General features: G+C 41.7%; 1 protein-coding gene and 1 long non-coding RNA gene across 2 annotated transcripts; one reads left to right on the forward strand and one right to left on the reverse strand.

Annotated features, from left to right (window-relative positions):
* Positions 1–2,712: 2,712 nt before the first annotated feature.
* On the reverse strand, positions 2,713–3,580 carry LOC115736012 (putative 4-hydroxy-4-methyl-2-oxoglutarate aldolase 3). Its single transcript, XM_030667527.2, has 2 exons — positions 3,387–3,580; positions 2,713–3,204 (listed from the first exon to the last, which is right to left on the reverse strand). Exon 2 carries the CDS (start codon positions 3,193–3,195, stop codon positions 2,713–2,715), a length of 483 nt encoding a protein of 160 aa, XP_030523387.1. The 5' UTR covers positions 3,196–3,204; positions 3,387–3,580.
* A 1,063-nt stretch (positions 3,581–4,643) lies between these two features.
* Positions 4,644–13,011, forward strand: LOC125313828. Its single transcript, XR_007197495.1, has 3 exons — positions 4,644–4,828; positions 11,616–11,619; positions 12,991–13,011. It is a non-coding gene; the product is annotated as an uncharacterized LOC125313828 (long non-coding RNA).
* The last annotated feature ends 1,081 nt before the right edge of the window (positions 13,012–14,092 follow it).

Here is a 14,092-nt window from a genome sequence, read left to right on the forward strand (position 1 = left end):
GGCACAAATGCAAAATGATTAGAACTAAATCGACACTAAAAAAAAGCTTAGGACTGAATTAGTACCAATGCAATAGGTTTATGACTTTTTTAACACTTCTCCCTGTACATTAGATCCTCACTTGCGATTACTAAGTCCAGACATTTCTATACACGGTGGCAACGAAGGGGCTTCTTAAGATGGAAGCAAAAGGCATAGATGTGAACGGTGAGAACAAGATTCTCGTTACACTCCTATCAATACCCGGCGGCAAAGCTTTTTTTTAAAAAAAAAAACAGATGTTACGGTATCTTTTCGAATCACGTGGTCATACGTCGAAGACCCATGTCCGTAAAAGTTACGAAGGGCTCGGTTCTTACCGATTTCTAGCACCAAACTTCATACAAAAGAATGATTAGAGCCTTGATTGGGAAGCTGGTGACTTTATATGCCGACCGTGCGACACACCTAATTTTACCCTGCAACAAAAAGTGCGTTCTAATCCTCAAAGCTTGCTCTGCAATTTTGTCATCAATCATGGCTTTTGTTGGCTCGGGCTCTAGGATGGTGTGGATAGAATCCCATGGCTTTATGCGAAGGAGATAGAACTCCAAACCCGAAAAACTCCACGATCCCTTTTAATTAAAATGCACACCACTTTTCATCAATTAATAAGAAATTATAGAGACGATAACAATATTTCTCTCGGGTGCTCGGTCTTGCAACGAAATCACAACATAATTTTTCTCTTTGTTGTCCCCGTGAATCATTATAGGTTTTTTTTTTTTCCTTTTTCCCGCGAAAAAGAGAGGCTTTCATCATACATTGCCAGTAGATTGGACTGAATTGGAATGAACAAGTTTATGCTGCTTCGGAAGGGAGTTAAGAATTTTGCACTTTGTTACCCCTCAGAGGAAAAAACAGATTCTGATATGCTATCTCTGATGTATATGTAATGTAAAGCATAAGCACGAGAACATTAACTAAAAAAGTGAGTCGCTGCCTTTTCTATTCATCAATTGGTGCTCGGCTGCATTCGTTGGATGTCATTTTCTCATCCCACTTTTCTCATTTGAGGCTCCCTCTCTAAATTAGCCACGGCTAATTGATAATCCCCCTCTCCCAATCTCGAAAAACAAAGAACGATGGGTCCGTATACGGTCCCAAATAATTCGATCGCGAGGCTATCTTCATCATTTTATATAAAAATAAAAAAATAAAAAACGCGAGATTACGGGAACAAGCGTAAGATAAAATTACGGGAAAAATTGATCCTTTTTTATGCCGATATCTGTCTAGATCGATGGGTATGCGGCACAACACGGCATGTCGTCGTTTTGTCGCACGAGGCAACAAACGGAAAAGAAGGCCGAGATAAGCTTTATCCCCTTTTTATGTTAAGAATAGTGGACGAATTCGTGTCGCTCCCAATGCCGATCCTCTTCGTCGTCCTGTGCTTTGCATGCTATCACATGGGCAAGCGATGTGGCCGAGAAGAAGGTCGGGCCCTCGCGGCGCAGGAGCTCACCGCGACCAATGGGATTTCCCAGCTGCCACCGCCGCCAGGATATCCTCCGCCACCGCAGTACTTCCCTTCTCCTTCTCCTCATAATCCAAGTCCCACCCACATCAAGCAAGAAACCGCCACGAGTTATTAGCAATTTTTTTGTGAAAATTATCGAGAAATCCAAGAGAGTGATGAGAGCCTCTGTTTCCAGATTATGCGAATGTAATCATGACATCAGTGAGATTAATTGTACTTCGACTTCATTGTCAAGCAATTTATTATGTGTAATATGTATTTTGAGACACATGTAATCTGTTTCTAGTCTGCTTGTACTCACAAGCATATTTTATCCGAAAGCGTTCATGCCGTCCACAATTTATACTCACAAGCATGTCTTACCTGCTGACCACTAGTCTGTTTGAACTCTGCCATTTTCAGTTCCTAACATAGGGTCTTCAACTGAGTTTGACAATGAAGAGGGGGGCCTTACCCACTGAGCCGAGAGAATTGAACAGAGACCGGTGAATTTTACCCGATAAGTAATTGAAGACCCTACGTTCTTCATTGTCAAGCTCAGTTGGTGGAGCAGTTCCTTAAGCTGAAGCCGCCTAAGTTTGCGGGAAGCGGAGATCCTGAAGCTGCTACCTCTTAGATAGAGGAGCTGGAGAAAGCGTTCACTCTGCTGAGGTGTACGGATGAAGATAAGGTCACTCTAGCCGTTTATCAGCTACAGGGCAACGCAAGTTCATGGTGGAGAGCCTTTAAGCATAGGGTCTTTCTCGAGGGTGTGGTCCCGACCTGAAATGCCTTCGTGGAAGCATTTTATGGGAAATACTTTTCTGATACCGCGAAGAAACAGAAAATGGAAGAGTTCCTTCACCTGTGCCAAAATCAACTGACAGTGGACGAATACAAGGCCAAATTTGCTAAGCTATCAAAGTATGCCCCAAGAATAGGCCTTCGAGGATGTCAAGTGGTTGGTGCTGTAAGTCAAACGTGAATAGTGTGATACGAACGAACGGACAAATGTTGAGAAACTTCATTTTCGGTTTATTCCAGCTCTCATTGAGTGTTTTACGACAGACAGCACGTAACAACAAACTTGAAGTTCTTGCCCTCCGGCTTAGGCCACTACCAAATGCGTAAATCAATGAGAGAAGAAAACAAATTGGCAAAGTTCAATTTCACGTTGAATCATGCTCCCTAGAAAAAGCTCTCTTCAAGCTTCAGACAGACAGTTCAATTTCGCTATCTGCATACAACCATTCCCCTTCGCGGATCAGCGTGCCAGCGATGTGGAGAGGGACATGCTTTTCCCCGACCCCTTTCTTGCCCGGTTTCACGGGATTCGAGGCCAAGGCCCTGACGCCAATCGAACACTCGTTGATCTCGTCCACATCTCTAATGCAGCCATTCACAACAATGCCAGCCCATCCCATGTTCTGAGCCAACTGTCCCATGATCCCACCCATCAGTGCAGATCTCAAGCTTCCTCCGCCATCGATGACCAACACTCTCCCTTCGCCTCTGGTTTCGAGCAGCTCCCGAACCAGGACGTTGTCCTCAAACACCTTGACAGTGACAATGGGACCCGAGAACGTTCTGTTCTGGCCATATATCTGGAATACCGGATGCAGCACGCGCAGGTCGCCGCTTGCTAAGACAGACGCGTTTGAGTCACAGACTTCGGCGGTTGCCAGAGAAGCCATTGTATTATCCTGCAATGTTGGTTGGTTAGTTCTTGGCAATTGAGGAAAAACACTGACGATCCAGATACAGTCTTGCATCTCTCTTTATTGCACCAGTAAACTATCCATTACCAGTCTACTTAGGTCATATATCAATCTAAAGGAGTACCTAGACCATGCGTTGGTAACCTCAAACAAAGCAACTCGTGCACATTTGCACATTTTGCAGACTGATGCACTGGAGGTCCTGTTTCCTGTAAGGAGCTGAAGAAAATAGCTAGTGCACAACCTGAGCTTATGCCATAAAAGTTGCAGCTGCAACAATTGCTGCAATAAGCATCACCTGTAGAAGATACTCTAAAGTGTAGCTGTACAAGTGATGTTGTTTCTGATAATATATCTATGTTGTACTGCACGAGTCAGGAAATTTCTAAGCTGCAACTCTATCAATTGCTCCTTGAATCATATTTTGCTAGCAACAAGCATCGCCCGACGCCATTTAAACCATTTCCAAATGATTTGGAGATCAGTTTTAACATTGTCAAGGAATTAATCGTTCGACTTGAAGTGTTCAGAGAATGATTTCACTCTAAAAGCCATTGAACTATTTCAGTACTACCATCAAACCCATCTCATTGAGAATTTCATTTTTTTTTTTTTTGTATGAGGTTGATATGATGAACAATCGAGAATGCAACGCCCAAATGATCTCTGAAACATTTGTCAGAACCATTCCAGTAACGCGAGTTTCTGCACAGCCACAACTTGTAATACTCCACATTTGTTAACAAGATTTATCAATTTTAAGTTTTGGAAGACAGCAACCAGGTAGTTAGCTAACATCAATAGAACAGAACGAATGAACTACAAAGTCGTCGATATTACACTTAAATCCCTTGCCATTTGTGTGATGAGTTATGAGCTTTATCAGATGCTGCTGCAAACTCATCAACACCAGAGAATCCTAGGGCATCTATCCATGGATGCCACCATCACTCAGCCTCTCATTAGCTTGGTCAGCTGGCGAATTCCTCCTAATTTTCTTTAGGGCAACTGGCTCGAGCTAACCGAGACGGGACAGCAAGTAGTAGCATCTGTTTCTGTTTTTTTTAATATCCAGAGTCAACTTCCCACATAAGCGGGGAAATGAGCAGTAAGCCAAGGCAGACTGAAATCACATCATTAAGCAACAGAAAACTTCCGAAAAAAACAAGTATTTCCCGTCTACCAAAAGAGATCAATGAAACCACCCGTGAACCCAACTAGAAAAACACAAGAATGAAAACGGACAAAGTACAGACACTTCTTAAATTGAGGTTCAACGACCCATGCCGATAAGCTAAACAAAGGTGGTTAAGAATGGCCAGATTCATGCATTTGCTACCGGAACTCTCCATTACACTATTAATCTGATAAAAAAGATCACATTTTTATTCCTCTATAATATATAACAGAGAGACGCGTTGACTACCTACCCGAGCCCGAAATCGGGACCGGTAGGAGTAAAAGACAAAGAAGAGTTCGAGAGGCCAACCGGCGGTTTCCAGAGCCGGAGCCGGAAAGGCGACGACGGCGACGAGAACAAAGACGAACAAGGAGGAGAAGGGGAGGGCAAAAGGACCCGAGGATATAAGCAGGAGGAGAGAGAGTTGGAGTTGGAGTTGGAGAGGACCTCATCTTTCAAACGGGAAAGAGGAGAGAGGGAGAGCAGGTACTAAGGGTGCGTATGGTAACGTTTCTGTTCCCGGAACAACTTTTGGAACAGAAACACTTTTTTCTGTTTCTGTTCCCGGCTACGATTTTTGGGAACAGAAACGCGTTTGGTAACTACAAAAAAAAAATGTGCTCAAAAGCTTTGATAAAAAGTCGTCGTCTTTGAAAGTGTGAAGGAGTAGTCCAGGAACAGAGGGTTGCAAAAAGTGTTCCTCTTGCGTTATAAAATGTGTTCAAAAGCTTTGATAAAAGTGTTCCGGGAACAAAGAAACAAGTATTTCTTGTTTCTCGTTTCTGCTCCAAAAGTGTTCCCATTTCTGAAAAGTGTTCCCGGAACACTTTGGGAACACTTTTTTACCATACGCGTTTCTGTTCCCAAAGTGTTCCGAGAACACTTTGGGAACAGAAACACTTTTTCTGGAGCGTTACCATACGCACCCTAAATGTCGTTTAATGTTGCTTGTCCTCGGCCGTTGCCCAGCCTGCCAGTTTGCCAGAGGAGGAGGAGAAAATATTGGGTGAGTTTAACAGTCTCCGAGAAAATATTGGGTGAGTTTAATAGGCCACCTAAGCAAAGTACCACTCTATTCATTGATTGCCATCTGTCAGAATTGGGCCCACTTTTCTGAATTTTTTACTCTCCTCCATTACTTTCCTTCTGCACCACACCAGGAAACAGAAAATGCTTGCACGCCATTAAAGCTCCAATCAAACATGTGCACAACATGACGATCGAATTTGCAGGAAAAATTCAAGAGCAAAAACCCCTCACAGCTTTATTGAATGGAACAAATGGAGAAATCAAAACCTGCTTCAAATTGCAGAAGCCTTCATAAACTCACACCCAAACTCGGAAAACACAAAACACCTCCACCTCATAGAAACCAAAGCCCAAACCTTCCTTTCATTTCCGACAACAAGAACCGCGACGCTCGGCGACCGTCACCAAAGCACACATCAGCAGCTCCCTACTCTGGGAGCTTGACGCTGACCACTGTCCGGTCTTTGGAACTTCGGTCGCATTGCAAGCACTATGACAGGGACTCTGCTCGGAAGCATTTTCATCTTGTGGACGTGAACTTCAAAATCCAAAGCTCGTTGAGGTTGAAGAAGAGGTGAGGTTTTTTCTTTTTCGTTGGCCGAAAGAAGAGATGAGGGGCAAAAGTGCACTTTTAATATCAAAAGTTGTGTACGGAGATCACTTTGGTGTCAAAAGTTTTAATTGGTTCACTTTAGTGTCAAGTCAGAGAAAAAAAGATCACTTTGATGCCTCCGGCCAAAAATTCATGCAAAAATTGCCACGTGGCATTTTTTAATTAATTTTTGAATTTTAATTGGCATTTAAAAAAAAATGAAGTCCACGTTGGTTTCACGTGGACTTCAAAATTCAGAAAATAAATAAATTTTAAAAAAAGAATAACTAACGGAAATTTTTTAAAATAAATTAAAATAAGTTGAAAAAAAGAAAAACATTGCAAGCGGCGAGGGTTACAATAACCCTCGCCACCGTCGCCCCACCATTATCAAATCGACGACCCTCGCTAGCCTTAGGCGAGGGCCTACGGACCCTCGCCCAGTTCTTTTTTTTTTTTTTTTTTGAACTTCTAACTTTTTTTTGAATTTTTCAGGTTATTTCTCAAATTAAGGTAAATTAAAATTTTAAATTAAAAAAAAAAATTCATGGTGGATCGCCGGCGAGCCACGTCAGCCGCAAATATTAATAAAAAAAATATCACGTCAGAATTTCGACGGAACAAATTGGACTTGGCATCAAGGTGATCGTTTTTAAAAAAAAATTGACACTAAAGTGATCCGATTAAAATTTTTGGCACCAAGTCATTTTCCTAAGTAATTTTTGGCACTAAAAATTGTACTTTTCCCAAAGGTGAGGTTTGACGGCACGAGTGAGAGGAGAGAGAAAAAGTAACGGAGGGGAGCGAGGTTAACGGAGGAGAGTAAAAATACGAAAGTTGGGCCCAATTCGGACAGACGGCAATCAATGAACAGGGTGGTAATTTGCTTAGGTGGACTATTAAACTCAACCAATATTTTCTCCCGGAGGAGAGAGATAAAAAATGGCTCCCGTTCTATTCTTTTTTTAAATTCCAAGTCGGAGGACACGTGTTGAATTTTTAATGGATCTCGCGCTCCACGTAGGCTGATGACGTGGAGTTTGATGACCACCGAATATTTTCTCAGATAGTGCTGTCTGAAATTCGGAGGTTTTATATGAAATGCGGATAAATCTTTGGCAAAGGATTTGATATTTTCAAAATTGACGACGAGAAGAAGAAGAAGAAGGTGACGACGACCATGATGTCGTCGGTGTCTATGCCGCCAACGACATGTTGGCTAACGAAATCCGCGCCCCGACGGGAGTTTCTATGAACAGGTGAACTTTCCGGGTCCCTTCTTGGCAGAAATATCTTGATGACCGTGCATTTTCGCACACTCACTAAAATTCATTAATCACACTTTGCAAATATAAAAACATTTATTGCATGTTCAAATAATAATAATAATAATAATAATAATAATAATAATACATTTATTGCGGGCATTTCAATTTTTTTTTTAAACGTGTTAATTTTAGATTTTCAAAATATGACGATATTGTTATAAATATATTAATAATATGTGGATGCTTCATCTTTCACCATTTCCTCTTCCAATGTATGTTACAAATTCATTGATATACATTGATATGGATTGATGTTTCACCTTTCACATTCCATGAGCGATTTTTCCTCTCTCAATATAATGTACCCTCCGGCCTATAAATAGAGGCTTTTGTAAACTTGTTGATGCAATGAGAAAGAGTTAACATTTGCTCCCCACTTCCCTCTTATCTCTTCTTTCATATTTTATGTTGGTTTTATGTTTCTGAGTTGATTCTAAAGATCGTCGTTTACTTTTACAACACGTTATCAGCACGAACCGGTTGGAATCTTGGATATCACTCGAGGTAGCATATCTTTACCTCTTCATTATCTAACATATCTACATTTTCCTTTTAAGTATGTCAAACATTACCAAGAGAGAATTTGCAATGCTAGATATTACCGGAAGTAATTATCTAACATGGATTTTTGATGTCAAGATACACTTAACATTGTCGCGACCCTCCTCGATCGGAAAAGTGAGAGGGCTAATGGGTCGCCCTTCCGAGTCCGATTGCGTGTGGACCTTCGGACGCGGGCCTCTCCCAAGGCCCATTACCCAAATCGCAACGGAGGATAAAATCGAGTCGACCTTCGGTGTGGTCTAGTGACATGTGCTACGTGTGCATGCCAAGGAGTCGCCACCAATCGTTTCGTGGAAGGTACGATTGGAAACTCTATCGAATAGTTGGGAGCTTCTATTCGATTCTGCGAGAACCGGAGAAATGGGATCGGGGACTTAGTTACGCCAACTATCAGAGTTGACGCCCTTTCGGTACCTAAGTTGAATGAATTTTTCTAATCTCGGATTTCATGCGGACGAGTGGGGTACGGATCCTAATCTAGGAGTTCATGCAAATGGGAGTGACTATCCTAGCAATCACAATCAATCAAAGTAAATGCGCAAATCAATGAATCCATAACGTCGGGATAAATCGCATCAAATCAACGTGGCATTTCTAATATAGCTCTATTGGCTCAGGGAAGGGACATTCAAAGCATAAGAATAGGTCTGGAGTGATTTTGAAATGATTCGCCCATGAGGGGCAAAATCGTAATTTTGAGAAAATTTGGGGACTATTTGCCAAAAAGGGCAAAATCGTCGTTTCAGAAAAGATCCGGAGTGAAAAGTGTTGAAAATAGGATTGGCCACCTAAACTGACCCATTTCCTAATTTTCAACATTTTTTAGAATTTTCTGAAATTTTTCGGAGACAAATTACCCCTAAAGGGTAAACATGTCATTTTGGAAAGATCGGGAAAAGAAATCTCAAAAATAGGATTGGCCAGTTGATTGTGGCCATTCCTCAATTTTTGAGAATTTCTGGAATTTTTTAGGAATTTTCTACAATTTTTTCCTATTTTTTTGGATTTTCTATGATTTTTCCAATTTTTTTTTGGATTTTAAAAATCATTTTTCGAATTTTTTTCTTTAAAAAGAAAAATATTTTCCGGGTCGGATCAGGTGACCCGGCTCACACCTCACGGACGGTCGGCTCTGTATACCAAACGACGCCGCTTTGGATTTTCTCTTTTTTTTTTTTTTTTTTTTTCGAATTTTTCACTCATTTTCTAATTTCCCGTCGAAAAAAGAAAATTCGCGCCTCAGATTTTGCCACGTGGCAGACTCTGGACGCTCCGATCTGTGAACCAATCTATGGTCAGGATCTGACCATGTGGCTAACCCACAACCACTTGATCTCTTGATCAGATCTACGGTCAAGATCGGACGACGTGGCTAATCCACAACCGTCCGATCGAGGATTATTTTTTAATTCCGAAAATGATTTTTCTTTATTATCTGAATTTTGAAAATCATTGATCCAACGATCAGAAATGTGACACGCGGCCAAACCTGGGCCGCGTGATCACAAAATCGATTTTTTTTTTATTTTCAGAAAATCTGAATATTTTGAAAATTCATTTTTTATTTTCCGAAAAAGGAGATTTCGACACGTGGCATTATTTGAGCCGTCGGATCCGATTTTTTTTTTTTTGTTATTCAGTTATAACAAACCGCGCTGACGTGGCCGCCACATCAGCGCCACGTCAGCGCCACGTAAGCCCGTTGACCCGCTGACCGCCACGTCAGCTTCGTCTCCTACCTCTAGACTCCGACGAGATGGACGGCCGACGGCTTCCCGGCACGATCCAACGGTGAAATCTCGTCCGATTTGGGCGATCTAGGTATCGACGGAATCGTCTCGACGCCATCTATAACATATCCGAAAATCAGCGCGATCTAACGGTGGGAACTATCCTAAAAGAGGCCAAACAGGTCCGGCCAGAATGCACTTTTCCGGCGAACATCATTCAAGCCATTTATACTATAAACAAGCCATTTAATCCACCGATCAGCATATATGAAGGATAAGGAGACTTACCTGCATCTTCTCCGGGTTTGGTTTAGCACGAAATGAGTTCGGGAGCTCGAGACGAATTTTTGGGTTCGGGGTCGAATCAGTGAGATATATGCGACGACAATGCAAAAGAGAGCACGTATGTGAGCAGTAAAGTATGAGGAGTAATCTGAATCAAAAAGTTTGAAGAATCGTGGTCTCAATCGCAAGTTGCCATTAACGCGAGCTAGGGCGGATGAAAACTGGCCTCACCTTTTCCGGCGACGAGATGTCGCTCGATCGGACTCGAGCTCCTCGTATGGACTCCACGAAGCTCGCGGAACCGATTTCGTGGCTCGTCTCGCTTTGTATCGTTGCCGCCGAAGCTTCAAAGCTTCTGCTCTATCCTTGGTGATGGCGAGCCTGAGAGCTTTCCGATCGTCGCCTCCGTCGCCTCTCTCTCTCTCTCTTTTTCTATCTGTTTGCTCTCCCCAATCTCCCTCCGTTTCTCTCCTTTTTGTTCTTCTTATGGATCTGTTGCAACTGAAATCCCCCCAACAGATTTTTTTGTTTTTCTCCTGTCCCCGTGCGCCCAAGAGATTTGCAGAACAGAGCTGTTTTTGTGGCTCTCGGTCAACGGAGTCAACGGGTTGACTTGGCTCAGTCAACCCGACCCATTTGACCCAATTTCGGCTTTTCAGTCCAATTCGCTGTCTATTTGACCTATGTTCGCGAAATTGATGTGAAAATTGGAACCTGCAGCATTTGTTTTATCTAAGAATAACAAGTTTAGGCAAATTTGGTTTACGTTAATGCAAAGCCCCCAATTTTCAAGATTTGTCCAAATGTAAAATTTGTCCAATTAGTATCCTTAACGACTAATCTGTGCTAATTTGACCTCACCAATGTGTTTAGAACTCCAAAAAACTTGTGGGTCAACATTCATTTCCGCATGGGTTCGCCTTTAAAATGACCAATTTGATCATAATTGAAAATTGCGGACTAAATCGGAAATGCAAAGAAGCACAATTTGCAATCTGCTCAAAAATTGAAATTGATTGGACTAAAATGCAATTAAAGGTGTAGGAATCAAATGTCATAACTGACTCAAAGTAAGAAAAACAATAGAAAGACCCCAAATGATTTTTTTGCTCAATTTAGGTCCACATTTGCAAAGACTCATGTGACCTCAAGTTGAATTTTTCAATTTTTAAATGGCCAAAATGCAGAGGGAATTAAAGGAAAATATTGGATATTTTCCCATATTTTTTAGGCCAAAAATGCTATTTTTTGTGAATTTTGTGTATTTTTCTAATATACGGAAAATACTAAAAAATGTGAAAAATATCGAAAAATATTTTTTGTTCAAAAATGGATCCTTAAGCTTGGCCAAGGCTTCCAAAATTGATTTTTCGATTTTATGAATTTTTATGGATTTTTAAAAAAATTTTCAAAAGAAAAACTAATCAAAATCGAGTGTCAACAAACATCATTAGATCTTAGTCGATCTATTCTCCCGGAATCTAATTATACCCCAGCCCAGAAGGCTAAGGCTCTTATCTTCATTCGCCACCATTTATCTTCTTCAAGGAGGATAGTCGCCCGAGATTTGTTCTTGGCATCCGTCGGGAGGATTCTGGTTCCGATAGAAGGGATGTGAAGAGGAGGCAAATTTTGCAGTGTATCTTTTAGAATCTTGATGGAGGTGGTTTGTTTCTGTGACCAAGGAGGAGGGTTCTTTTTCAGCATTTTTTGCAGAGGAGAGAGGTTCTGGGAAATTTTTGGGACGAAATCTCTGAGGTAATTTACAATTCCTAAAAAGGATTGGATCCGGTGGACTGAGAGGTTTTCATCGGGGAATTTTTGGAGATCTTACGCAATGTGTGGTCTTGGGCAATAGGTGCCATTCTTCAAACGCATGCCGAGAAATACAATTTCTCGCCGAGCTATGACCATTTTCTTCTGTGAGAGCATAATGCCATAAGTATGTACAATTTCGGCAAATTGCTGGAGAAGTTTTGCATGAGAATGTTCATCATGAGAGAACAGGAGGATATCATCTATGTATATCCGGGCATTGGCAAGGATGGGTTGGAAAATTTTGCACATAGTCTTTTGAAATAAGAACGGAGCAGTTTTAAGTCCAAAAGGAAGGACTTTCCATTGAAAATGCTGGTTAGGGATGCAGAAACCAGTTTTGAATATGTCTGAGGGATGAATTCCTAATTGCCAGAAGCCTGCCTTAAGATCGAATTTGGAATAGATCTTGGCACGGGCAAGACTAGAGAACAAAGAGTTCTTATGGGGCAAAGGGAATTTGTTATATTGGATAAACAGATTGAAAGGCTGGTAATTTATGACTAACCGCAACTTTCCACGATTTTGTTCTGCTCTTTTGTTGACATAGAAGGCTTCACATGCCCAAGGGGTGTCGGAGGGCTCAATGAGTCCCCGAGAAAGGAGCTGAACACATTCTGCTTGTGCTAGAGCAAGGTGATCCGGATTCATGCCCGAATGACTTGCTCTGGTAGGATTGATTTCTCCATTTTTTCGAAAAGGGATTTTGACAAAAAAGTCGGGATTTTGCCAAAGTGGGTTGGAGCAAATCCGAGCAAACCTTTGGTGAGATTCTGCACAATGAGAAAGAAGAGATTGGTAAATGGGATCAAGGATTTCCGGTTGGATGACAAAGAGTCCTTGGATTTCGACAAACTCTTGGAACTTCTTTTGGAATTTTAATCCCTTAGGGTTAATCTTGAGCTGTGGGAGTTTGGAGAGAATATCCCAACCGATGATGAGATCCTTATCATGGGATGGACATCCAAGGATTTGGGTGGTGATTTCACAACCGGGGAGAATGTGGATGGTAAGAGGTTTACTACGCAGTTTGGTAGTAAAAGTTTCTCCCGAGGTTGCCCGGAAATATCCGGTGTATGGTGTCTAATGTTCTTCCGGGAGGATCTTGGGATCTAACGGAGATGCGGCTGCACCAGTATCAATGAGGGCAATGACTTGGATGGATTTGGTGCTGTCTGAAAGTTGGAGCTGGACTAGGAAATAAGGGGGATGGAAAGTTGAGGAATGGATTCGGAAGGAATCACCAAGAGGAAAGAAGGAGATAATGTCTCCTGGAGAAGAGTCTAAATCGGAGGAGTAAGTTTCAATAGCACACAAAGTGTCGGGAGAAGGTTCTTCTTCAATAGAAAAGATGGATTCAACGTCTTCATCACCGAGAGAGATCCCGGTGTTACGAGAGATCTTCCGGATCATGTACTGCCTTGCTTCTTCGCCCGAGGACATTTCTTTGCAAAATGACCTTTCTTGTTGCAGATATAACATATGTCGGACTTGGGTCTTTTGCGATGTTTCATAGAATGACTGCGGGATTTCTTTTCGAGGAATTTCCATTTGCTCTTTCGAGGCTTTGCAAATGAAAACTTCTTGAAATGGACTTTCTTCTTATGACCCGAGCGGGACGGATCATTGCGGTCTCTGGTGCACTTGATCTTTCATTCTGGCCTTTCACAGTTCTTGTCATATTTGCGATTTTCTTTCATGAACCGGTCGAACTGTCTCTTTCTTCTGCATTTTTCTTCGATGGCAATATAAACAGCTTGCTGAATTTCTCCGAGGGTAGATTCAAGGAGAGGCCTTTGAAGATGTTTATCTACTTCATCTGCAATCTCTTTAGGAATGGAGGCTAAAAAGATTGGTTTGAGATTGATATCTGCTCCAAGATGATAAAAGAGTCGAATCATCTCTTTGAAATGTCTGTCAAGATACGTTCGAGAAGTGGAGCAGCACTTTCTTTCAAAGAACTCTTTACGTTTGAATTCTTTTTCATTGGTGGGTTGATCAACAAAATGCTGGTGGATGACCTGCATAGCCTGGTGAAAGTTCATCGGGAGAAAAGCAATTTGGTCTTGTTCGGAGATGGAGGTCCACCAATCTTTCAAGGTTCCAATGAATTTGCTGGTGAATTCTAGGAGAACTTCATAAGTGCTTTGTTCGGCTAGATTTTTGGCAACAAGCCATGTATGGAACTCTTGAATTTTCATAGGCCAATGATGGTAGGGAACATCGTCAAGAGTGAAATATGTGTTTGATGAGGAATGGGTAGAACGAGATGATGGTTGTGGATCCGAAGTAGGAGGTTTAAGATCTGCAAATTCCATTTCTTCTTCTTCTTTTGGAACAGTTGCGGCCA

Source organism: Rhodamnia argentea, chromosome 2 (genome assembly GCF_020921035.1).
Source record: "Rhodamnia argentea isolate NSW1041297 chromosome 2, ASM2092103v1, whole genome shotgun sequence".
Lineage (NCBI taxonomy): Eukaryota > Viridiplantae > Streptophyta > Magnoliopsida > Myrtales > Myrtaceae > Rhodamnia > Rhodamnia argentea.

Coding starts and splice junctions, on each gene's coding strand:
- LOC115736012 (XM_030667527.2), bottom strand. CDS start 3,195: ATGGCTTCTCTGGCAACCGCCGAAGTCTGTGACTCAAACGCGTCTGTC.